Source organism: Mesoplodon densirostris, chromosome 16 (assembly GCF_025265405.1).
Source record: "Mesoplodon densirostris isolate mMesDen1 chromosome 16, mMesDen1 primary haplotype, whole genome shotgun sequence".
Lineage (NCBI taxonomy): Eukaryota > Metazoa > Chordata > Mammalia > Artiodactyla > Ziphiidae > Mesoplodon > Mesoplodon densirostris.
This window is the reverse complement of record NC_082676.1, coordinates 32,605,009-32,630,104: the sequence shown is the minus strand read 5'-3', so window position 1 is coordinate 32,630,104 and position 25,096 is coordinate 32,605,009. Positions and strand designations below refer to the sequence as shown.

Below are 25,096 nucleotides of genomic sequence, written 5' to 3'. Positions count from 1 at the left end.
CGAATTGTACAAGGTGTGGGGGCTTCCCTGGCGGTCCAGTGGTTAAGACTACACGCTTCCAGTGCTTCCACGGCAGGAGGCGCGGGTTCGATTCCTGGTCAGGGAACTAAGATCCCACAAGCTGCTCTGTGCAGCCAATTGTACTAGGTGCCAAATTTAGGGTATGTTCAACTGTGCCCTGAACTGGCTGAATCACTGTGTATGAGACACTTCTGAGGTTCAGTTAAAGATTATTGAAGTGAGTGCTCTGAGTCTTTGGGGGCCTTGGTTTCCCCATCTCCAAGGCCAGGGCTTAGATGATTCCACAGGTCCCTTCTGGCCCTTGGTCTCCTCAGGAAGAGTCTATTGCATTCTCCTTCTGCCCATACAAAACAACATTTAACAAAAGAAAACCTTTCATGTGTCTACAATTAGGTTGCCCACCATGGGGCACCCAGCACTGGGCCATCCTAAAGTTTTAGTCTTTCCTGCTGGCACAAGGGATTTCAGTAGAATTATCCCAGTAAAATTTTTGCCTTCCTTGTGTACCAGTTTCACTTAATGACGTAGGCATGATGTGTCCCCAGAGGAGGCCTGAGGAGTGGGTAAGGAGGATATGGAAAGGATATGCCCTACTTTCCTGAACCACTATGCAATGTTGTAGACACCCAAGTGGAAACCAAGAAAAGTCCATGTGGAGGAAGAGACTTCTATATGACAGAATTCAGCATTCCTAGTTGGGTTTTACTCACAATGCTGCACTGATAATCCTCCTGAGGGAGTCCCTGACTCAGCAATTCCACCCATAGGAATTCTTATCCTAAGGATATAATTGGACACATGAAGAAAAATATGTGCATAAGGGATGTCCCATGCAGCGTTTTTTATAACAATAATAATAACAACAACGAAAATGGTGACTAAATGCCCCCAAATAGTAAAATTGTTAATCATGGTGTATTTATACATTAAAATACCATGTGACTACAAAAAATTTAGGATACAGATGTTAACATGGGAAAATCTGATACATTTCTAAAAAGTAGGTTACCAAACAATGTGCTATTTTTGTAAGATATATCATATCATCCACTTATATTTGCCTCTGGAATGATACATGGAAAAATGTTAATAGTGGTTGTCTCTGAGTGGTGGAATTTTGGAAGATTTTGATCTTAAATTTTTTACATTAAATATTTTTGATTTTTATTATGGTAAAATATACACAATATAAAATTTACCTTTTTAACCATTTTTAAGTATACAATTCAGTGGCTGCCTTAGTCTGTTTGAGCTATACTATATAACAAATCCCACAGATTGAGTGACTTACAAACAACAGACATTTATTTCTCACAGTTCTGGAAGCTGGGAGTCGTCAGGGTGTGAGCATGGTCAGGTGAGGGTCCTCTTCCAGAATGCAGACTTCTCATTATATCCTCACATGGCAGAAGGGGCTTGGAAGCGCGGCAGGGTCTCCTTTAATCCCATTCGTGGCTCCATCCTTATGACCTAATTACCTCCCAAAAGCCCCACCTCCTAATACCATCATAGGATTTCAACATATGAATTCGGGGAGGATACAAATATTCAGACCATAGCAGTGGCATTAAGTGCATTCACAGTGTTGTATGACCATCGCTGTTATTCATTTCCAGAACTTTTCCATCATCCCAGAGACTGTACCCATTGAACACTAATTCCCCATTCCCTCCCCGCACCCCAGCCCCTGGTAACCTCTATTATACTTACTGTATTCATGAATTTCCCTATTCTAGGTTTCTTATAAAAGTGCAATTGCACAGTAACTGTCCTTTTGTGGATCCTAATCTTCCTGCTTATCTGTATTTTTAAAATTAAAAAAGTCTGTTTTACTTGTATAATAAAAAGGAAAGGAACAAGAACGACCTGGGAGAGAATTGTGGTGCTCGGTCTCTGGTATTGTCATTTCAAGCTGGGCCACAAGGTCCTGGCCATCCTTGCTGCCTCCACCGCCATTACCTGGGGTGGGGGTCAGTGTCTGACCTCCATCTCAGCCTGGCAGGACAAGGGTGGATGGCCAGTGGGCCTCAGAACTAATCACATTTGGGGCTTGCTGGTTGCTGGCAAATCATCTTATCCCAGGGTTTTCTGTGTGTGGTGGTGGGATTGAGAGGGTGTGCTTGGGGTTCACTGTGCCTCAAACCTAACAGCTGTCATGCAGTGAGTGGGGTCCAAACCAGGTGGAAGTAGTGTTGCTGAGACCATCTTTCTTAAAGATTGAGAAGGAGAGCCTCAGCCTTTCTATTTTAAGCATCCTTTGTGTATTCCTGACCCTGTGGCTCGACTCAACCTACTAAATACCCACCAATGGCAGCTGTGGGTATGGCTGCTGAATGCTTTGTTCACAGGCAGGGTCTGCTTGCCTGGGATGCAGGGAGGACTTTAACTGGTGGAATCCATGAGATCCTAAGAACTCTGGGGAGATGGGTAGTGGCCTCAGATAATCAGTGCCCTCTTCCTAAGGCTTCACATAGGCTCTTACAGTTGATTATACAGATATCTGGGGCAAGGATTGCTCTCTTGTGCATGTGGTGGGTTGTGTATATGACAGGATAATTGGGAACATGGTGCAGAGGGGTGGGGGCAGGGGAGGTGGTATGTATGTGTGTTTCAGTCTGGTCTGAGGTGAGAGGAGGTCAGGAAGCTTCAGTACCCAGAAACTGGATACTACCTTGTGTGGCTCTATTCAGGGGTCATGGGAGTGGGTCAAGTGGCTTTACTCTGGGATGCCTTGTTCTGTGGAAAATGTTTTAAAGTTTCTCATTAAGCAATCTCCCAGAAGAGCCTGCCCCAACCCTCCAGTGAGCTGATGAAAGAATGTAGGTCTGGGAGGACAGATGTGCCTACTGTGTTCTCTGGACGTTTCTTCACCTGGCTCTGCCTGTTTTCTCTCTGCCCAGCAGAAGGCTGCTCCTTTAATCTCAGACAGTGGGGGAAGTATAACGATTTTATGGAAACAACCTTTGAAGGCCATTTTGAGAAGTTTGGTTTTTCGTGGTGCTGATTTTTCTTTAGGGTTAGTCACCTGGTTGCAGGACAGGCAGAGGAGGGTGTGAGTGTGGTTTTGTGGAAAACTTCCCCTCAGCCTCCTGGAACTGTTCTGGAAACCCCTGGATGAGCTGTTTCTCCTGGGTCTGAGATCTGCTATGAGAGGCTGAATTTCCCCACACCTGTTGTAGGGCATTAATGAGGTTAAAAAAGGGTGGATGTGAGATGCCCCACAGTGGCTGCCCCAGGGGAGGGCTCAGCGCACACTGACCCTTCCTCCGCTGGCCTTCCTTACTGCTTCCAAGGGCAAGGAACCTGCCTGTCTCTGGCGGTGGAGGAGGCCAGCGCTTTGGGCTTTTGGGTTTCCAATCCTGGCCCTGGGTAGCAAGGAGAGGAAACCCTAATATCTCTGCACACAAAGCTCATAGTCTCAGCCTATAACACCAAAAAAGGGAAGAACTGCTGGGGTTCCCTTAGGAAGGGGATGTGAGGTCAGAGATGAGTTTCAGAGAAGCACTTAGTAAACAGGAAGCGTGGCCAGAAAGAAACCTGTGCTTGTAGGAAGTGGGGAACTGGAGACGGCCTCCTCACCTGCCAGGATAAGCCGGCAGTGCCTGGAGCTGATGGCGAGTGGGGGCTCAGAGCATGAGGAGTGACACAGACCTTGGGCCCTCCCTGTGGGACAGGGCTCCACTTAAACCTTGCAATTATTGGGCTGGAGGGAAGCTTAATTTGCCCTTCTGAAGGCAGGTCTTTAAATACCCCATAAAATAGCCCTCGGTTTTGAGAATTGCAGGTGAAGAAATGCTTAGTCTTACGTGTCTTGTATGCCTCCACTAACTTCCCACTTTTTCCTCATGCCTAGTCAGTTACATGGAGTTTTGCACTTTGTTGAGCTTTATCCTGTGAGGGGCTATCTGGGCAGGGCCCCTCTGGCTGAAGATGACGGAGGCGCTGTTTCCCTTCCATCAGGGAGGCAGAGGTGGCCAGGACCTTCCCTGGGGCCTGTAGATACTGGAGGGTTCGCTTTCTGGGTCTTTGGGTTCTCTGAGCTGGAGTCTAAGTTATTTGCACACGCACACACTCCCTCACACACCCACACCACACATTCATATGTGCACTGGCACGCTCTCTCCCTCACACCCATACAGACACATTTACACACACACCTTCCCGTACATATCTACATTTACTCACATCCACACCTACACATTCACACACACACTGCTGCTTCTATCTGGAGTTTTTGCTTCCTTCATGCCTTTTTTGGCCCCATGCCAACACCCTGCTCATCCCCTAGTGAGGCTAAGGGTCTTTGGGTTTCCTTCTAAATATCCGTCCTGAAGTCAAAAGCTTGTGGATCTTGACGGGACTTCCCTATAAACAAGTAGTTGCTCATCTGGGCCCACGAAATGATTGTTTGGTGGGGGATGACTGTTTGTTGTGACTCTCGTGGTCACTTGCCTGGCCACCTGCCCGCTGGCGTGAGAGTAGGAGGCAGGCCTTCCCGGCAGGCATCCCGAGACCATTCCCTCAGATCTTCCCCAGCCACACTGAGGGACTCACGCCTGTGTGAGGAAGGCCTAAGCAAGAAGGGTCAAGGACCCAGCTGTCGGTGGAAGGAGCTGGGGCTTTGCAGACCTTGCTGCTGGCAGGAGGGCGCCCAGCTTGGCCACCTGTCCTGCTGAATCTCAGGTCCTCATCTGGCAGGTGGACCAGACAGAGACTGCCTCCTGAGATAGGAGTGAGGTTGCCTGTCAGCAGGGGCCTCGTACCTGTTGTCAGTCAGGCCCCCAGGTTTTTTCCAGAAGGAGGGGGACAGGTGGTTTTTGGGGCCCATGAGTGTAGGGGGTAGCTTGTTCTTTAGACAGAGGGTGAGATGTGTCTGGGGATTCGTGGCTCTGTAACACTGCAAATACCTGGGTCCCTGGATGGGCTCTCCATCCCGGGCTCCTGCAAGGTCTGCTTTTCCTTCAGCTTGTCTGCCAGGCCAGTCGCTGACTCACCTGCCCTCCCCAGGACTCTGAGGTGTGCTGTGGCCAGCAGCTGAAGCCAGCCTCCAGCTGCCTGTCCTACTCGGAGACCCTCATGTCCAGCCAGGGCACCACAGAAGGAGCACTGGCCTCATCATGTCAACTCTGTGATCTGGGACAAGTCACCTGACCTCCGGGACCTTCTGTTTCCTCATCTTTAAAGTGATAAAAATAAAGCCTTCCCTGTGGGTTCTTGTAAGGAATAGGAGAAGGCTTCTAGAGTCTTGTCACCAGCAGCACCAGCATCACTTGGCAGCTTGCTAGGAATGCACATTCTCAGGCCCCACTCTAGAGGTACTGAATCAGAAATTGGGAGGAGGGGGACAGGAATCTGTATTCAGTGAGCCCTCTGGGGGATTCTGATATACACTTCTCTAGAATATGGCCAGGTCGGGTGACTTTTAGCTGAAAACTCTTTCTTCCCATTCACCTCAAGAGAAGCTGTACTAAATAAGGGTTCTGCTTTGCATCAGACAGTCCTGGGTTTGAACTCTAGCTCTGCCTCTTCCTGGCTGTGTGTCTTTGGACAAGTTACTTCACTTCTTTGTGCCTCAGTTGCTTTACCTACAAAATGGGAATATTAATGTTTCTTTCTTCATGGGGATGTTTTGGGGATTAAATGAGTCGAAGCAGGTTAATATTTAGCCTGTAGTAAGCTTGCATTTCTGGTAGTTGTCTATTATTCACACTTGTTGTTTTATTATTAACATAGTAATACTGTTGGGATTGTTCTGTTCCCTATTTGTGAGGGAAACAGGAGACCGGGGCCTCCTTTGACTAGTCTTCTGTTAGTTCTCTTTGCTACCTGCCTCCACGTTAAGTGCCCTCCCTCCTCAGGCAGGACAAGCCAATCTCTTCCCAAATACCTTCCCCTCCCTTTTCCCTAACCTCTAACGTCCTATTGGGGTGTGGAGGGGCAAAGCTTTGTATTCACATTCACAATGAAGCTGAGGAAGTAGAGTACATATACCCAGTACACTTGACCTTATCTCTCCCTTTGGTGCTGTTTGATGTTCTTTTCCTGAGCAGAGTGACTGAGAACCATGTGGGTGGTTCCCTGGGGGCCTGGACACAGGGTGGGAAAGGGATGGAGGAGGCACATGGGTTTGACCAGTAAGTGGGCCTTTTATTGAAGAAAGCATGTAGATGGAAGGCAAAGTATGCTGTTTCCTTCCTAGGCAGCACGAATTTTGCCCATGTTCAGCACAGGCTCAGGTGGAATCTCTTGTAATCTCTAGATCTTGGCAGGGCCCCAGGCCGCAGCTCAAGTCTCCTTCCTTGTGTGGCGCAGTAGGGCTGGGGTTTCCTGTTTGCCACCAACACTTCTTCCTGCCCCCATACGAGGAGGCTGAAGTGCGGAGGGGTCAGCACTATCTCCTCTCCCACTGCTTGGTTACAAAGCAGAGTCCCTCAGGAGACCTGATGAGGCAGTCTTCGATACTGCCTCGGGTAGTATGAAGCCACAGATAGTATGAAGCACCGTGTCAGGTAACTGTCTTCTCCAACCCTAGAGCTCCAGATTGTCCCCAGGGGGCAGGGCAGACCAGGGTTCAGAGAAGAGGTGGGGAGAGGCCCCAAAAGGGGAAGCTGCAGGCCCCCAGCTAGTGTTTCCTTTGCATCTGGGGCCTGCAGCTGGCTCCCTGGCTTCTGTGGTGTGGTGCCCTGGTTTGGTGATGGGGCCCCTTGCATCAGCTCTGTGCCTGTACACACTGATCCTCGGGGATGCTCTGCACTGTCCCCTCTCCCCTTTGAAATATTAGTAATGGGAAGGGGGGCACTAAAGACTCAACTCAGTTTGATTTTAGAAAATTCTGTTCCTTCCATTCTTGAAAAGCTTCCTTGAGATGCATTTGGGGGTGTCCTCAGTTTACACAGCTCGATCCCCATCAGATTTCATAGTGGTTCTCAGCCCTGGTTGTACATTGTCATGACCTGGGGAGGTTTTAAAAATGCTTGTGGCTGGACCTCCTCCCGGAGGGTCTGATGAAATTGGTCTGAGTTGCAGCCTTGACATCAGGAATTTCAAATTAACCCCCTACCCCATTCCCCCTCCAAGAGAGTCTAATGAGCACCCAGAATTAGAACCTCTGAGATGTCGTGTGTCCTGAGTTCAGCTGTTACTCCTTCCCACTTTGGTTTCAGCTGAGGCTTGCCAAGTGCATGTCCTTCTCGCTGGTTAGGGGGTGGCTCTGTGGGGTTTGCCCCCCTGGGAATGCTTCATGGAATAAGCCCTCCCCTTTCCCAGCCAGTCTCTCTCTCCTAGTTATATTTTCTTAGAGACTGGGACTACCTGGGTCCTATAAATTCGCTGTTGCTCCAGCACCCCCCATCCTACCCTGGGAGCTGAGGTGGGAGTGGGGTGGGGCCTGGCTCCTGTTATGCAATCAGAAAGACCCTTTAGGAAACAGAAAACCAACAAAACACCACAGGGGTTCTTCATCTCACTCTGGACTTTCCAGCCAGGGGTGGCCCCCCTTTCTGTTCTGTATTTGCCTGCTGGGGACTTTCCAGTTGATCAATAAGATGAGAGACACTTGGTCTCTAGGCTGGAACAGAAACTGAGTAGGGATTAGCTGGCCTCCTGGGAATGCTCTGAGACCAGATTAACTTCAGTGTGTTCTCTGGGCTCTCTGACAGAAAGCGAGTGAGGGCACAGGAGTCTGGAGGAACCAAGAGCTAAGAACAGAGGAGCTTCTGCTCTCTTTGGACAGAGCTTTGATGCCTTACCCACCTCCTCAAGCTTCCTGAGGACTTAATGTTTGCCCTCATCACAGGAAACTGAGCTGGTTAATTTCAAGAGCCTGGCTGGCCCCTCATTTATTCTTGGGAAGGCTGGAAACACCTGTGAGGGGGTGGGGGCGGTTCTGTGAAAAGAAAGAGGAAAGGATCCTTTGTGCAACAGCTACAGGGTAGCTACAGGGTTTTGACTGGTCCAGAACTTGGGCAAGTCTGTCCCCATTCCTGCAGCTCAGCCTTGTACTGACCGCACCTGGAGATCCTGTGCAGGCAGCTGTTTTGTCCCAGCTTGAGAGTGGGTAGAGGAAGGTGATGGAGCCAGGAGCTTCAAGCCCTAACGTGGAGCAGGTGTCGTGGCCGCTGCTGGTACCCACCCAGATCCCCTTTATCTATTTTTTTAAAAATAAATTTATTTGTTTTTGGCTGCATTGGGTTTTCGTTGCTGCATGCGGGCTTTCTCTAGTTGTGGCAAGTGGGGGCTACACTTCGTTATGTGTGCAGGCTTCTCTTATTGTGGAGCACGGGCTCTAGGCATGCGGGCTTCAGTAGTTATGGTTCGCGGACTCTAGAGCACAGGCTCAGTAGTTGTGGCTCACGGGCCTAGCTGCTCTGCAGCATGTGGGATCTTCCCGGACCAGGGCTCGAACCCATGTCCCCTGCATTGGCAGGCGGATTCTTTTTTTTTTTTTTAAATAAACTTATTTATTTATTTGTTTCTATTTTTGGCTGCGTTGGGTCTTTGTTGCTGTGTGCAGGCTTTCTCTAGTTGCGGCAGGTGGGAGCTACTCTTCATTGCAGTGCGTGGGCTTCTCTTGTCATGGCTACTCTTGTTGCAGAGCAGACTCTAGGCGCACGGGCTTCAGTAGCTGTGGCTTGTGGGCTCTAGACCGCAGGCTCAGTAGTTGTGGCACACGGGCTTCCGCGGCATGTGGGATCTTCCCAGGCTAGGGATTGAACCTGTGTCCCCTGCACTGGCAGGCGGATTCTTAACCACTGTGCCACCAGGAAAGTCCCCCCTTTATCTACTGCGTGTTATGGGTGTGGACTGCTGACAGGTCTCAGTTGCTCCCTAGTCTTAAGAATTTCTCTTGCAGGATAATGCCTGGGTGCTCACCCCCTCCTTCCAGAGGTGGCTGTCAACCAGTGAGTGACTAGCGCGGGGTACAAAGGCCTGGCCTGCCTGTCTTAGGGTGGGACAATTCCGTGGAGTTGTTCACGCCCTAGAGCTCCCATGGAATCAGGCTGTGGCTGGGCTCCAGTTCCTTCCCCTGCCCAGTCCTTCTTCCCTCACTCCCTTACAGGTTTCTCCTGAAATCAATTCCTTAATAACTCATGTGCACAAGAATCCTCATTTTGACCTCTGCCTCTAGGAATTCCCTAACCCAAGACAGCAGGTTAGCTTTCTTTGGGCTGACTGTTGAATCCACTGTTTCCGCTGAAGAATTAATAATGTGAAAGGGAATATTTGCAGGAGAGAGGCACAGTGTGGGAGCTGGGAGTCCAAAGAGAGAAAGCTCTAGGCCTAGGAGAGAAAGAAACACCAAATGAATGGTTTCTGTATGGTAGTAAGTGCTGTGATGAAGGACAGGCTGAGGTGTGGGTGCCTATCCCCCCAACACTGCCCAGGGACAACGAGAACAGTTTGTAGGGGGAGGTAAGTTTTGGATCAGGGTCTAGGGAACATATAAGTTTGTTTGGGTCTGAGAAGCATGGGCACACTCACAGAGCATGAAAAACAGGCGTAGAAAGTTCTTTGTAGCTGGGATGTCATCATCTTCAATAGCTTAGGAACCTTCCTTTTGTCAAGACATTCTCTTGGATCTTAGGGAAGGTTGTGCCCTCAAGTTGTCCTGGGAGCAGGCAAGAAGTAGTGGATGGGTCTTCACATGGGAAGTGCTAGGTTCTGCTGACAGGCTGCATGGCATTGCCCAGGCATTTAATGGAGCTGAGGAGAACCCAGAACATGCCAGGGCATGAAGTGGTGCCAGAAGAGAGGACTGACTGGTTAGTGGCCTCAACAGGTCTCCACTGTAACTAGGTGACTAGAAGGCTTATGTCCTGACTTGGCAAGCCCAACGGTATTCACATCTCCAGACATGTTAGCAGACATGCTTTGTAGTTAGTAGACATTCAATACACATTTTATCTTTTAAAGTTTTTCTAAAGAGAAGTTGTACTGATCTAGAAGTCTTGAGGGCTAAATGGCCATGTTCACGGGGGGTTCAGTAGGTTTAAATATGTTTTAGACTTCTAAAGAGTGACTCCACGTCAAAGATTATTTGTGTCAAATCTGCCCTTTCATTCCTGTCCCATTCTGTCTCTCTGCTCCTTTCTCTGTATGGGAAGCAGTGAGCTGTCTCCGTTCTGTGCCTGAGATGCTGGCTGATGTGGGAAGCCCCCTCCTTCCTCTCTGTCTTGCTTTCCTCTCTTCAAAACGATGGTGAAGATTGGTTCTATAGTCTCAAGGCAATGTGGAAGCAATGTTTGGAAATGATCCTTACAAGGCATTGTAGAGTCCAGGAGGGCTTCATAAATTCTTGATAATAACAGAGAAGGCAGAAGAATTGCAACCAGCTAGCTGAGCAAATCCTTCTCTTCGAGACTGTAGATATTGGCAGGCACCCTTGGCAGAAGTGTCCAGTTGAATGTGGATCCCAGCCCCATCAGCCGTCTTCCTCTGACTCTTCCTTGTGTGAGAACAATACTCTGCTTAAGCAATATTGGACTGAACTCTAAATTTCCGGCCTTTTGTTTGCTCTGCTACTGTGTTTGCCCTAAAGTGTATGTAAATGTAGCTGGCTTTTTTTTCCTCTCCAGCTGGCTGGAGGTAGCCAGTGATTTGTGGTGATGGTTGGAAAGTTTATGAAGACAGATGCAGTTGTTGTCCTTGAGATAGACAAAGGAGGGGTTGGGTCCTAAAATCAGCTACCTGTATTTTCAATTCAACAATGTGGTCGGCTGTGTAAGTATTTTCCTAACATTCCCAACCCAAGAAACGTAAAAGTAAGAAAAAAGGTGCGGAGAAGTCAGGCTGGAGACAAAGACTGGGCCAAGTGAGTCTATAGGTCAGATTTATAACAATGGCCTTGGTGAAGTCACTCAGTATGTAGACAGAGAGGGCTTTAGAGAATTCCCACATTTGGGCCATCAGACTACTTGATGATTTTTATCAACCTGGTAAGTAAAAAATAGTGATGAGGGAGATTGAACATCTTTATTAACTATTTGTATTTATTTTTCTGTGAACTATCTGTTCATGTGCTTTGACAAATTTTCTATTGAGTGTAGTCTTTTTCTTATTGAATTATTAAAGACTTTTACATATTAAGGAGATTAACCTTTCATAATATGCATTATAAATATTTTCCCCAAATTTGTCATTTGCCTTTTGACTCAGGATAGGGTAAAGTTTTTTTCTAAACAGAAGCTTAAAATTGTTACAGATTGGTATCCAGTTTTCTTTTTTCATCATGCCTTCTGGATTTTGGGTCAAGAAAGTTTTCCCCAGTTCAAATTTCCCTACATTTCCTTCTAGCATTTTATGTTTTTAATGTTTAATTTTTTAATTCATTTATGATTTCTTTTGGTGGAGGAGTAAAGTAGGGATTTAGATTCCCCATCTCCCCCTTTCCAAAGGCCAGTCAATTCTCCAGCAATATTTTGTTTTATTAATCTATCTTTTCCCTGCTATTTAGAAAGGTAGTACACATTCTATGTTCCCAAATATATTTGGGTCTATTTCTGTATGTGATATTGTTTCATTAATCTGCCTGTTTTCCTAAAGTACCAAACAGTTTTAGTAACTGCAGAGAAGACTTAATTTCTCTAATTGGTATTTTCAGTAGATTTAAGAGGACGTAGTGTCAAAAGGGATTTGTCTTAGGAGCAGGACAGATTGCTTTCAGATCCAAAACAAAATTACCAAATTATAGGTTATTATGGAGGCAGTGAATGAGAGTCCTGCAGAAAATCCAATCAGTGAGTTAGAAAATTAGCTGTAGAATTCTGGGGAAAATAAGGAGGTGGAGACTGTGAGTAAAAATTATTCGAGACTTGGAGGATAACTGTAGGGATGTATGTAAGTATGTATGTATGTATGTATGTATGTATGTATGTATGTATGTATAGTGTTGGAGAGAGGGGATAGAGACATTGCAGAAGAAAACCCAAGAATGGAAGGAAGAGAAGCAGTAATCAAAGCAAGTATAGGATACTTCCCTGGCTGGAGAAAGACCTGAATGTTCAGGATGAGGTCTGTCAATGGCCAGGCACTACTAATCTGATTTCTACTCCATTCAAGCTTTGGCATTGGCTCTGGCCGAGGTCCCCCATGATTCTGTGTGGTAAATTAGAGGCCCCTCTGGGTTTCCCTTCCTTGGGCTCCCACCACCAGCTCCTGGCTCTGCTGATCTTGGCCTTCTTCTCAGGGCCCCCTGTTCTCTTGGCTTCTAGGATATTGCGTCTCCTGTTTTCCCTCCTCTTATAGGGACTCATTTTTTCTCTGCCAATCCCTGACCTACTGGGTCCTTTGAATCCCCGCCCTTGGCCCCGCCCCTTCAGCCCTCCCTGCTCTCTCCCTGGTAATCTTGCCACTCTCCTGACCTCCCTCCCTTCAGCCAAGCCAGGATTCCCTCCCCGGGGGCTCCACACTGTCACTCTCCTGGGCCGCAGACCTGGCTGTGCTTCTTGTCATCTGCATCACGGGGTTCCATGGCCCTGCCTCAGACTCAGCCCGTGTTCCTCACACCAGTGCTTGTGACTGTGCATGGCCACCTTCATCGCTATCCTCACCAGTAGCCAGGCATCATGCTGGACTCTGCCTTTACCCCCATGTCGAATCTGGCCCTTTCCAAATCTCTTTATTGATGGATCATGACTTTTTCTCTATCTCTTTAAACTCTTTAGACTCTGTTACTCCATCCCCACTGCCTGCTTCCCTGGGACAGGCCTCTCAATTGGTCCCTCTACCTCTGTTTTCTTCCCCAATCCTTTCTCAAAGTAGACAGCAGAGTGGGATAATCGTTCCAAAATTCAACTCAGATCACACCCTTCCCTTATAACTCCCCTTGTTTTCCTATTGCCACTATAAAAAAATCATCACAGACTTGGTGGTTTGAAACAACAAAAATATACTCTCTTACATTCTGGAGTCCAGAAGTCTGACATTGGTTTCAGTGGACCAAAACTAAGGTGTCAGTAGGGCTGTGTTCCTTCTAGAGGCTGTGGGGGGAATTTCATTTGCTTGCCTTTTCTGGCTGTGTTCCTTGGCTCATGGTCCCTTTCTCCATCTTTCATCCACAGCGTAGCATCTTCAAATATCTTTCTCTGCTGAGGTTGTCTGTAGAATCTCCCTCTGCCTTTCTTATTAGGACACTTGTGATTACATTTAGGGTCCACCCAGATAATCTAGGATAGTATTCCCATTTCAAGATCCTTAATTTAATCACATCTGCAAAGTCCCTGTCACCATAAAAGGTGACATTGACAGGTTCCAGGAATTAGGACCTGGATATCTTTGGAGTCCATTATTCAGCCTACCACATCCCCCATCGTACTTCAAAGCCCAAACTCCTCGACATGGTCAAGGTCCAGCACACACACCACCCCATCTTGGTGCATGCTCCTGCCTGGACCACTCTGCCCCTCACCTTTGCCAGCTCTATCTCATCATTGAGGTCTCAGTTTAGAGTTCACTTCCTCCAGAAAGCTCCTGGGACCCCACCCAAGTCCAGATCAGGTGCCTTTCCTGTGTGCTGCTGTGGCACCTGCCCTCCTCGATAGAATTGTCTTTCCCCTCATATCCCCTCCTGCTGGACTATGTACACTTGAAGGCAGGGCTGTGCCAGTTTACTTGCTGTTGAACTGCCATCAGTAAATGCAACGCTTTGACACATCTTAGGCGCACAATAAGTGAACATATACGTTTACATATGCATAGACGAGGTGCTTTAAAAAATGGGTACTCGGGGCTTCCCTGGTGGCGCAGTAGTTGAGAATCTGCCTCCTAATGCAGGGGACACGGGTTCAAGCCCTGGTCTGGGAGGATCCCACATGCCACAGAGCAACTGGGCCCGTGAGCCACAACTGCTGAGCCTGCGTGTCTGGAGCCTGTGCTCTGCAACAAGAGGGGCCGTGATAGTGAGAGGCCCGCGCACTGCGATGAAGAGTGGCCGCCGCTTGCCACAACTAGAGAAAGCCCTCGCACAGAAGCGAAGATACAACACAGCAAAAATAAATAAATTAGTAAAAACTCCTACCTACAACATCAAAAAAAAAAAAATTAAAAAAAAAAGGGTACTCACTAGTTATGGTAATTGTCACTTAAGAAAAAAAGAAAAACTTTCTCAGTAGTCTGACTTTCTTTCTTTTTCCTTTTTTGCAGTACATATATACTCCAAATTTTATGATTTTTTTTCCTTTTTTGAAGAATTGAAAAATTAAAATTTAGAGAGAACAATTGTGTTCTTGGGGTACCACTTTTGGGTATACAGGTTGGGTATGAATTTTCTGAATGGAACTCAGCCCTCCACTCCCCTCCTCCCCCTTATACTCCTTCCTTAGGGAGCCTTTGTATTAGTTTCCTGTTGTTCTTGTAACAAATTACCAAAACTTAGTGGCTTAAAACAATACAAATTTATTATCTTTTGGTTCTGTAGGTCAAAGGTCTGACATGGGTCTTCCTGGACTAGAATCAAGGTTTTGGCAGGGCCTGTGTTCTTTTCTAGAGGATCTAGGGGAGAATCCATTTCCTTGTCCTTTCCAGCTTCTAGAGGCCACCCACATTCCTTGGCTCACACCCGATTCCCCCAGCTTCAAAGCCAGCAACAGTGGGTTGAATCCTTTTCACATTGTGTCACTATAACACTGATTTTCTGCCTGCTTTTTCCATTTAAAAAATTTGTGGCAAAGCACACATAAAATTTGCCATTATAACCATTTTAAGTGTACAGTTCAGCGGCATTAAGTACATTCACATTGTTGTGCAGCTATCACTGTCATCCAGCCACAGAACTGTTTTCATCTTGCAAAACTGAAACTCTATACCCATTAAATAGTAACTTGCCATTCCACCTTCCCCAGCCCCTGGCAACCACCATTCTACTTTCTTGTCTCTGTGGATTTGACCTAGGTACCTCATGTAAGTAAAATCATACAGTACTTGTCCTTTGGTGACTAGATTACTTCACTTGGCATAATGTCCTCATGGTTCATCCATGTTGTAATGTGTGACAGGGTTTCCTTCCTTTTTAAGGCTGAATAATATTACATTATATATATATGTGTGTGTGTGTGTGTATATATATATACCCCCCACATTGTTAATCCATTCATCCACTGATGGATATTTGAGTGGCTTTCACCTTTTGGCTGCTGTGATTAATGCTGTGAAGAACATGGGTGTACAGATATCTCTTCAAGGTCCTACTTTCTGTCCTTTTGGGTATGTACCCAGAAGTAGAATTGCTGGATCATATGGCAGTTCTATTTTTAAGTTTTTGAGAAACTGCCATACTGATTTCCGCAGCGCTGCATCATTTTACAAATTCCCACCAATAGTGCACAAGTGTTTCAGTTTCTCTGCATCCTCACCAACACTTGTTGTCTGATGTCTTTTTGATGATAGCCATTCTAACAGGTGTGAAGTGATATCTCATTGTGGTTTTTTCAAAAAATTTTATTGAAGTATAGTTGATTTATAATGTATTTAATTTCTGCTGTACAGCAAAGTGACTCAGTTATACACATATGTATTCTTTTTCATATTTTTCCATTATGGTTTATCACACGATGTTGAATATAGTTCCCTGTGCTATACAGTAGGACGTTGTTGTTTATCCATCCTGTATATAATAGTTTGCAAGATTTACGTTTCCCTGATGATTAGTGATATTGAACATCCGCAATCTAAAACCTCCCAACAAAAAGCCCAAGACCTGATGGTTTCCTTGGTGAATTCTACCAAACACTTAAAGAAGAGTTAATACTAATCCTTCTCAAACTCTTACCAAAAAATTGAAGAAGATGGAACCCTCCCAAACTCATTTTACAATGCCAGATACCAAAGCCAGATAAAGACATTACAATAAAAAACAAAAAACAACAACAACAAAAAAAAAACTGCAGGCTGAAATACTAGATGAACGTAAATATAAAAATTCTCAACAAAATACTGGCAAACTGAATTTCAACAGTGCATTAAAAGGATCATACACCGTGATCAAGTGGGAGTTTTCTCAGAGGCTGTGGCAAGCAGAGGCAGCAGCCAGCAGTGTGGCATTTCCCTGGCCTTGGGTCAGTGTTGGGCTGCTCGAGCTGTGGATCTGGGGCAGGGACAGAGAGCCATGTGCTCCCCGCCCCTGGTACGTGGTCTGCTGAGTTCCTAAGGACACAACCTGACTTTAACCTCTGTCTTCACCTTTCAAATATAGGCCTCTCGTCTGATGAAAAGAGAAAGGAAGAATGGACTACAGTCACCAAACTTCCCTAGTCCCATGTGGACAAGATAAATACATTTCCAAGTAAGATTTTTTGCTATGGTATTGTGTTTGCAGTGGCCAGTCCCATGTGAGTGGAAGCCACTGGCAGAGGAGCCTCCTCTGTGCATGAAGGAGCTCATGTGTGTGAGAAGGAGAAAGCAACTGAGTGTGGACTAGTGAGAGCATCAGCAAGGTTGCTGCTATAGATAAAAAACATGCCCCCAGCACCTGGACATAGAGAGTGAAGTTAAGGAGGTCTTCAGGACATGGCACCCTTAGGGGTTCAAAAGAGATGATGTCCTGGAGGGCTTCCAGGAGGAGGAGTTGGTGCTGGCTGCTCACTGTCTTGTCTGTGGTATACCCCAGGGAAGTCCTGGCTGGGTTGTGTCCCTGTGCTGCTGGGGTTCTGGCTAAAATGGGCACAGGTGCCCCCTGAACAGAAGGAGACAGTTTCATTGCTTTATATGCACTAAAATCTTTTGAACTCAGATTTTTGCTGATATGGCAGGGCCTAAGCCAAAATGGACTTTTTAAAATTATAAGATTGCAGGTATATTTTTACATTCAGCACAGGGATTTGTACATATTTATGTTCTCTATCTTAATGAAATGTTTAATTTATTTGAGACCAAATTGTTTTAATTCCTTTAGACACACTTGGCCACACACAGACACACAGTTGTGTGAGCTATGGATCATACTTGTCTCTTCACTGATGGATTTCCCCCGGGGCTTCTACTGACCAGTACTTTTAAATCCTAGTTTCAGATCTTTGTGTTCAAAAGTATCAAACAGCTTTTGTTTTAGGTTATTTGGAGTCACATTTTTTACTAATTCACTCCAGCTTATCTAGGTTTAACTTGTCTGGAACTTCTTGGAGTTTCCAGCCAGTTTTGACCTCCTGTGTGGCCCCAAATCTCTCCATTGAATGGCTGGACTTAGAGGGACTGAACTCCCTTACCTCTTGCCTGAGTATAGGCAAAAGAACACACCTTAGCCTCCTCAAGCCCTTCCCAGGCCTCCCCTCATTCACTTTCAGATAAAACTTGATCACAGCATTTTCAGGTTTGACAGCTCGCACTCTGATCACAAAGGGTGTGACATGCCCTCTCACATTTAGTAGAGCTGTGCTCCCAGGGGGGCCACTTGGAAACCAGTATTTAGAGGCCTTGTAAGGTTTTTAAAATATATTTTTATAAACTAAAAGCACCTAGAATAGATTAAAAAGATAAAAGCACCTGGAAGGGTACATTGCTAGGGTTCAGAAGCCCCCTCATGCCCACTTCTAGTCACCACTCCCAAAGGTGAATCACTATCTGAATTCTAACACCCACCTCGAATGTCATATAAATGGAATCATACAATATGTGCTCTTTTGTGCCTGGCTTCTTTCACTCAGCGTAATATCTTTGAGATTCATACATGTTATGTGTAGTTCATTCTTATTCTCATTGCTGCTCCATTGTGTGACCATAGCTGCCTTTATTCATCTGTTCCACTCTTGATGGGAGTCGGTAAATTTTTAAATGCATGATAAGGTCATGGCAATGAAGCATAAGTCAGTGGGACCCAGACCTGTCCCTTTTAACTTTCTGAAATTCTAGGAGTTTCTGAGTCTTGTGAAGGTTTGTAATGATTGTCCCCTCCTCACTCACAGCATGTGTGAGGGAGGAAAGGCTGTGGAGAGGCTGGAGAAATCCTGTCTGTGGGCTTTTGAAGTGTGTTTGCCTCTATTAATCTGTGATTTATGAAGGCCTGCATATTTAGCTTAGGTTTGGGGAGTGTTGTGAGAGATGCCAACCTTTGTCAGCAGACCAGACCTGCCTTGGTTTTCTGGAGGTGCTCTTTACATCCAGTCTGTTCTAGGTAGTATTTACTCTTGACCTTGACCTTGAACCCTGGGTGTGTGTATGTGTATATGTACACATGTAGACAAACACCCAGACTGGAATGACTGAAGGCCAGCTTAGAGGTGAGAAAAAGAGGGAACAACTGCATCATAAGTGGCTTCACCTGAGATTGTGACACCTCTTGTACTTTTCCCTTAAGGAACGAACTTCTCCTGCATCTGAAGACCTACAACTTGTACTATGAAGGCCAGAATTTGCAGCTCCGACATCGTGAGGTAAGGAGTCCCAAGGAAGATCTGTGAGGCTCCTTCCCTGGTGGCCAGCCCAGTCTTTGTCTCCATGTCTCCTGGTCTGAGAGTCCCTGCCTCTCCTGCCACAGTGAGGAGCCTCTCAATGCTGATGATGTTATGGAGAGTCCCTCGAGTTCTTTGGAGGGAGACCCCAGGCCCAAATTTGTTCTAAAAAGGATGAGCTTTTCTGTTCTGGAGACATTCCTGCGGCTGTGTGGCTGGGCTAGCGCCAGCCTCAAAAGAAGAACCCTCCCTTTCATGAAATGACTCTTTCAGCTAACTCTCAAGCAGCCTTCCTCCTTTTGGGCAATTCAGGAACCTCACACAGTCCTCTATGTTGACACATCTATGCCCATGTCCTATTGCTGAAGCAACCTGGACAAGTTACATAAGCTCTGGGTGGTAACTCTTGGCCCTTCCCCACAACTGCAGCAGCCTTCCTCGAGTGCCTTCTTGGAGTGTCCTTTGTTATCCATCTGTCTTTCCCCAGCCCCCATCCTGAATCTAAGCTTACTCATACTGTATCCATTTCTGTAAAGCCTGTTTCAGAGAGATGGTGGAGTAACATATACTCAAGTGTTCTTGACCGATAAGAAGGTGTGTGTAATATCCTACTAAGCATATTTTCAGGTTGTCAAGCCATGGGGATTTAATTCATAGAAACAAATGGATATCCAGATGGCAGAATTTCAGCTACTAAGGCAGGCTGGTTGGGAATACTATGTAGTGGCTTTTTGTATGTTCCTCAAACCACACCACTTAGGCAAAGTCCTACTTTAGGTTAAATTCTGCCCTACAATCATGTGCTATAAAGTAATGATGCCAACCTTGACCAGCTAGAAGGCCATATATGACCTGTACTTAAATCTTTTCTCCCTAAGATCCCCAAATGCCCTAAAGTTGCTCCACTCTTCTCCTGCCTTCTTTATTACCCCCTCCCTCTCTAAGGATGATCCTGGGGCTCAGGTTAGTTGTTCACTGAACAAGTGTCATCTTCATTCATGCGACTTGTCCTGAAGATGTGGCCATAGCCCAGATCTCAGGTCTTGGCCCTGCTTATAAAACATGGGTTCAGAAAGGTTTTTCTGAAACTCTAGAAAGAAAACCTGACCCTTTAGGCATTGTCCTCAAACCCTCTACTAATTAGTGGCTGGATCATTAGCAAGATTTTGGTCCTGAAACAGCTTTTCTGAGGTGTGTCCTATAGGTGATTAAAAGGTTTTATGGTGATTAGTGAGATCCACTTCTTTGAGATAAAACATGCAAATGTTTTTAGAAGGGTTTCACATTTAAATTCTTATCAGTCAACAACACTTGAGTATAAAGTTGGAATTCTTGTAGGATTTATTCACCTCTTGGAGAGTTGTTAGGTAGCACATTAGCTAATTATTGGCCTGGGAAGTTCTGCTGTTAAGAAATCTGATTAACACATCATCTCCCAACTCACAATCACACGATACTCTTTTTAAGGTAACAATTGATCTGGTAGAGGAGCTAGCATTCTGTTGAACAAACTTGAGGAAATGTTACTTTAAATCTCCTTCAACCAGTGGGTCAGATTAACATATAACATGTTATAGCTAAAGACACATCACTTTCCATAGTAGGGGAGGGGAAAGTAGCTAATTTAAGGTTTTAGCTCTTGCTTCTGTTAGCAGAGTTAGTCTCACATACTTTAAGAAATGTAATTGGACTTCCCTGGTGGCACAGTGGTTTAGAATCTGCCTGCCAATGCAGGGGACACAGGTTCAAGCCCTAGTCTGGGAAGATCCCACATGCTGCAGAGCAACTAACTAAGCCCGTGCGCCACAACTACTGAGCCTGCGCTCTAGAGCCCGTGAGCCACAACTACTGAGCCTGTGTGCCACATCTACTAAAGCCTACGTGCCTAGAGTCCGTGCTCCACAACAAGAGAAGCCACCGCAATGAGAAGCCCACGCGTCGCAATGAAGAGTAGCCCCCACTCGCCGCAACTAGAGAAAACCTGCACACAGGAAGGAAGACCCAACGCAGCCAAAAATAAATAAAAAAAGAAAAAAAAATGTAGTTAACTTTCTTTAAAGTCATTAGTATAAAAACAACAAAAAACCATTGTTATAATTTGCACATGTCTATGAATTTTGGGGCAACTTTGCCCTGACCTCTGAGGTCAGCTTCAGAGCCTCAGGGGTAGTTTACAAGTGGAGAGAGTGTCTTGGAGCTGGGGTGTGACTGTAACTTGGGTGCACCCAGCTGGACACATCAAGGATGCTGTCAGTTACCCCCAACAACATGGTTCTGGCTTCCTTGGGGCTTTTCTGGGCTCACCCTGCCAATTGTTTTGTGGCAGGAAGAAGATGAGTTCATCGTGGAGGGGCTGCTGAACATCTCCTGGGGGCTGCGCCGGCCCATTCGTCTACAAATGCAGGATGACAATGAACGCATTCGCCCTCCTCCATCCTCTTCCTCTTGGCACTCTGGCTGTAACTTAGGAGCTCAGGGGTGAGTGAAGAGAGATGGGACTGGGGGGTGACCAGGGGTATCTGGGGGTTCCATCTATTCTTAAGCAGGTAAATGCCACCTTCTTCCAGCAAGCCTTGATCCCAGCTCCTATTCCCACTACCCCCTGCCTTCGACTTGGGATGAGGAGAAAGGGGTGTATGTTGGTGTTATTGGGCTTCCATGCCTGTCACCACAGTCACTGAGTGAGAGTCAGAGTGAGGAGGGGAGATGCTGAGTCAGAGAGGAGAAGCACTAAGGCCTGGGTGAGCAGCGTGCCTTCCTTCGTGGAGACCCCTAGTCTCTGAGGGGTATCATAGTGGCCAGCCAGGCCCAGTCTGAAGATTTCCAACAGGACACCTGATGCCCCAGCATCCTCCCCACTGGGACCACTCCTCATAGAACGACCCCACCCCAGAGACATTTAGAGCTCAGAACTTCTGTCTAAAGCTCTCTGTGTCTGAGGGGAACCTGGAAGAGGAAGAAGAATGTCAGGTCCTGTCCAAGCCAGCCAAGCAAGGTCTGCTTCCTTCAGGCCACACCTGGAGTTGGGTGGTGGCGTGATGGTCTTGAGAGGTCCCCTCTCCTGGGTTCCCACTGGAAGTTCTGTGAAGACTAAGCCTGTTCCTCCCTGTAGCCAAATGAGTAGTTCAATGCTTCTAGTAAGGCACACCCTCTTTACTGTCTTTCTGGGCTTCAGTTTTTAGAATCAAGTGACTATCCCTTGTTCCATCCTAAAATTTGCTGATACTGAATGCCTTGGGGCCAGAGCGTGGGTGGTGTGCGCCAACCTCTCAGCCAAAACCACAGTGATGTTTTTTCTGTTTTCAATAAGAACCAAGCCCTTTCTGTTGACCCCACTGAACATTTTGTTAAACTCCACAGCCAAATCTGTTCTTTGCTAAAGTTGAGAGAAACCTACAATGTGGCCAAAGCCTGTTACTGATCTGGTTTCTTTCCAAGGGAATTTAAGGAGGAAAATCTTTGCCTGTCCCATCAGCGCCAGGGTGTCCAGTCAAGGTTCTCTGGTTTCATCTAACTTTGCCGGTTTCATACTCTGCTTTGTTTTCAGCACTTTCACTGTATTTGGTTTCGAGGGAGCCAAACCCTTTCCACAGCGCCGGCCCAGGCCCTGGGGTGTTACATTCCATTTCCTAAGTGAGATGATTTTTAAAATTCCACTTGACCATGTGGCCTTTGGCTGGCCTACTAAGGGGTCTTCCACGCTGTACACTTGTTTCTTTTCCATTCCCTATGGTATCAAGCTGGTCTTGGTTGGTTCTTGAAACCTGCAAATACTTTGAGAGAGTTTCCAGGAATGGTAAATAATGTTATCCCAGTGCCTGCTATAATAAAGTGAATGCCTGAACCACTGTGTTAAGAAGCATGCTGAGACCAGTTTCTGCTTTGGCAATAAAGGGTGCTTTGGACAAGGGAGTGGGAAGTGGCTGCTATGGGTGCCAAATGTTCACCATTCCTGAGAGGCTCTTCTCAGTTTCATTCTGGGGCTCAGAAGCCCACTGGTTATAATACAATAGGCAGTTCTTTCAGATTTTCAATTTTAAATTGTCTTCTGTTAAAGTTAGCATCCCTTGGGATTTCCCTGGTGTCCAGTGATTAGGACTCTGCATTCTCATTGCAGAGGGCCCAAGTTCAATCCCTGGTCTCAGAACTAAGATCCCACAAGCCACATGATGTGACCAAAAAAAAAAAAAAAAAAAAAAAGATCCTATCTCTGCTGAGTCCCAGTGTTACCAAACCACACTTGGGTCTACTCATCTACATGCAGTAAAGCCAATTTACTGACACCAGGTTGTGGTGAAGGAAAGTGCTGCGTTTATTGCAGGTCCAAGCAAGGAGTCCAGGCAGTTAATGCTCAAAAGACCTGAGCTCTCCGATGGCTTTCATCGGAGAGTTTTTAAAGGCAAGGTGAGGGGAGAGGGTCGCAGGGTGGTAGATGCTCTTCTGATTAATTGCTGGTGAGGTAATTGGGTGGTATTTCAGGAGTCAACATCATCTGGTTCCAAGGGGTTTGGGGTTTACCTGCTTGTGGTCAGAATGCAGTTAACTTCTTACACCTGGTGTAAGAAGATACTTTTAGTATTTGCAAAGCAACTCATGGACATGGCTCAGGATACTATCTATAGCCCTTGAGGAGGAACTAAAGGTCCTTGACTTTGTTTTTTGGCTAAACTGTTATCAATATTTTGTCTTGCTTGACTGTTTTCCTTAGTTAGTGCATTTTCTCACTTTTCTGATTAAATTTGTTCTTTGGAACTCAGGGAAGGCCTAGGAGGCTAAAGCTTTTTTACAAACTAGAGGAGGGGGATACAGGGGTCTGTTCCTGGGAAGCCCCCACAGGGTCCTGCTTTGTTTCACCAGGGCACCTGCATTCTTCTCACCATGGGATGGTCCTAATTGGTTAAATACTATTCTCCTTTCTGGCCAAATCCTCTGTTGATTTTCGATGTTTCTCTGAGCTGCTTCCACTGTCCTATTAGGCTTTGAGGAGTTATTTCCCAGCTATCATAGCAGTACCAGGTCTCAACTCAGATTGCCTGCTTGTGACCCTTCCTCCAGCAACTCTGAGAACACTGCATCAGCGCCACTTCCAAAGCTGCCCTGGCTCTTGTAGCAGCCAACCTCTTACTTTCCATTCCTGTTAGATGGCAGAAGCAATTTCTGAGTTATTCCTCCAACAGAAGTGGGTCTGAACTAGAATCTTGTCCCTAGAAATAAATGACCATTATTAGGGTTTTCTAAATAAGCTATAGAATTTGTACGTGCTTAGAAACTCAGCACAGGTACCACACAGGTGTTCTTTGTTGTTCTCTGTCCTGGACTTCATGTTGCTGCAAATACTGGGAACAAGCATTTTCTCCCTCCAGAACTCCCCTTCCCTGCCCAGTGCTTAGCCCAGGAGCTGGACCAGCCTCGTGAGACACTCAGCACAGCCTACCATGCCCTTTGTCACCTGCTGTGTGCTGGTACCCAGCCTTGCACAGGCCAAGTGCTCCCTTTGTACGAGTGGGGTGGGACGGGACTGGGGATGTTCTTCTGCAGGGGCTGAACCTTTTGTTTGTTTTCTGCTCACCAGCACCATCCTGAAGCCCCTCACCAGGCCCAACATTCCAATCTCAGAGGTGGATGCCCTGCCTGAGAGTGATCAGACATCAAGTCCCACAGGTACATGCATGGTGGGAGGATCCTCTAGTTTGGGGCCGACTGTGTGAAGACTGATGTGATGAATGTTGTACACTGTTACTTATGTTTTGAAAACAAAATTCACGTGGTTCAAGATTCAAAACTTATTAAAAAGAAAGAACTGAAAGTTTCCCATCTCATCCACCCACTGAGTTTCCCTCCCTAGAAGCAAACTGATGGCATTCTTCCCAAGATACTCTTTGCAAACACAAGGAAATACACACCAACAAAGCTTAATGGTTGGATGTCATTTCTTTTCTTCCCCTTTTTATGTAAGTGGCTGCATTTTGCACATCCCATTTCTATTAGTTTGTCTTGAGGATTGTTCCATACAAACCCATGGAGAACTTCTGCATTCTTTACAGCTCTGCAGTATTACATTGTATGAAAAAAATGACAATTTAATTGCTCCCTATTGATAAACATTTAAGTCATCTTTAGTCTTTTAGACAAACAAAAGTGTAGACAGTGTCCTTATACACGTCTCATTTCACACATTTGTCAGTGTCTGTAGGATTCTTTGAAATCGAATTTCTGGATCTGAGGCTATGTGCATTTGCAATTTTGATAGATATTTTCAGTTCGAAATTATCTTGCAAGTCCTTATATCGTGCTTATCCTGTGCAGACATTGTTCTAAGCGCTTTAAATGAATTAACTTATTTAATTAAACCTTCACAACAATCTCGTGAGGTAGGTGCTATTGTTATCCCCATTGTATGGATGAGGAAACTGAGGCACAGAGAGTTAGTGATATATGGTGTTGGGAAGGAAGACATTTTTCTCTACCTTCTAAGTTCTTCTGGCTGGTCTAAGAATTAAATTGACATGAGACAGATTAACAGGAGAAAATCAAACAGAAGTTTAATAACATGTATACATGGGAGAGACCCAGAAAAACTGAATAACTCACCAAAATGGCTGATGCCCTCACCTTAACTACCATCTTCAGCTAAAGACAGAAGAGGATGTTGGGGGTAGTGGTTTGGGACTTCAGGGGAGGAAGGCAATTCACATGGA

At 46.0% G+C, this 25,096-nt stretch overlaps 1 protein-coding gene across 3 annotated transcripts in view; it reads left to right on the top strand.

Annotated features, from left to right (window-relative positions):
* RASSF2 (Ras association domain family member 2) overlaps positions 1 to 25,096 on the top strand; it is a 41,341-nt gene that overhangs the window by 5,118 nt on the left and 11,127 nt on the right. For all 3 annotated transcript variants that reach the window (XM_060078586.1, XM_060078588.1, XM_060078587.1), the window contains exons 2-5: positions 16,208 to 16,297; positions 18,305 to 18,380; positions 20,725 to 20,876; positions 23,971 to 24,059. In XM_060078586.1, coding sequence (XP_059934569.1) covers positions 16,239 to 16,297; positions 18,305 to 18,380; positions 20,725 to 20,876; positions 23,971 to 24,059 — 376 coding nt within the window. In that variant the 5' untranslated portion in view covers positions 16,208 to 16,238. The remainder of the gene's footprint in view (positions 1 to 16,207; positions 16,298 to 18,304; positions 18,381 to 20,724; positions 20,877 to 23,970; positions 24,060 to 25,096) is intronic.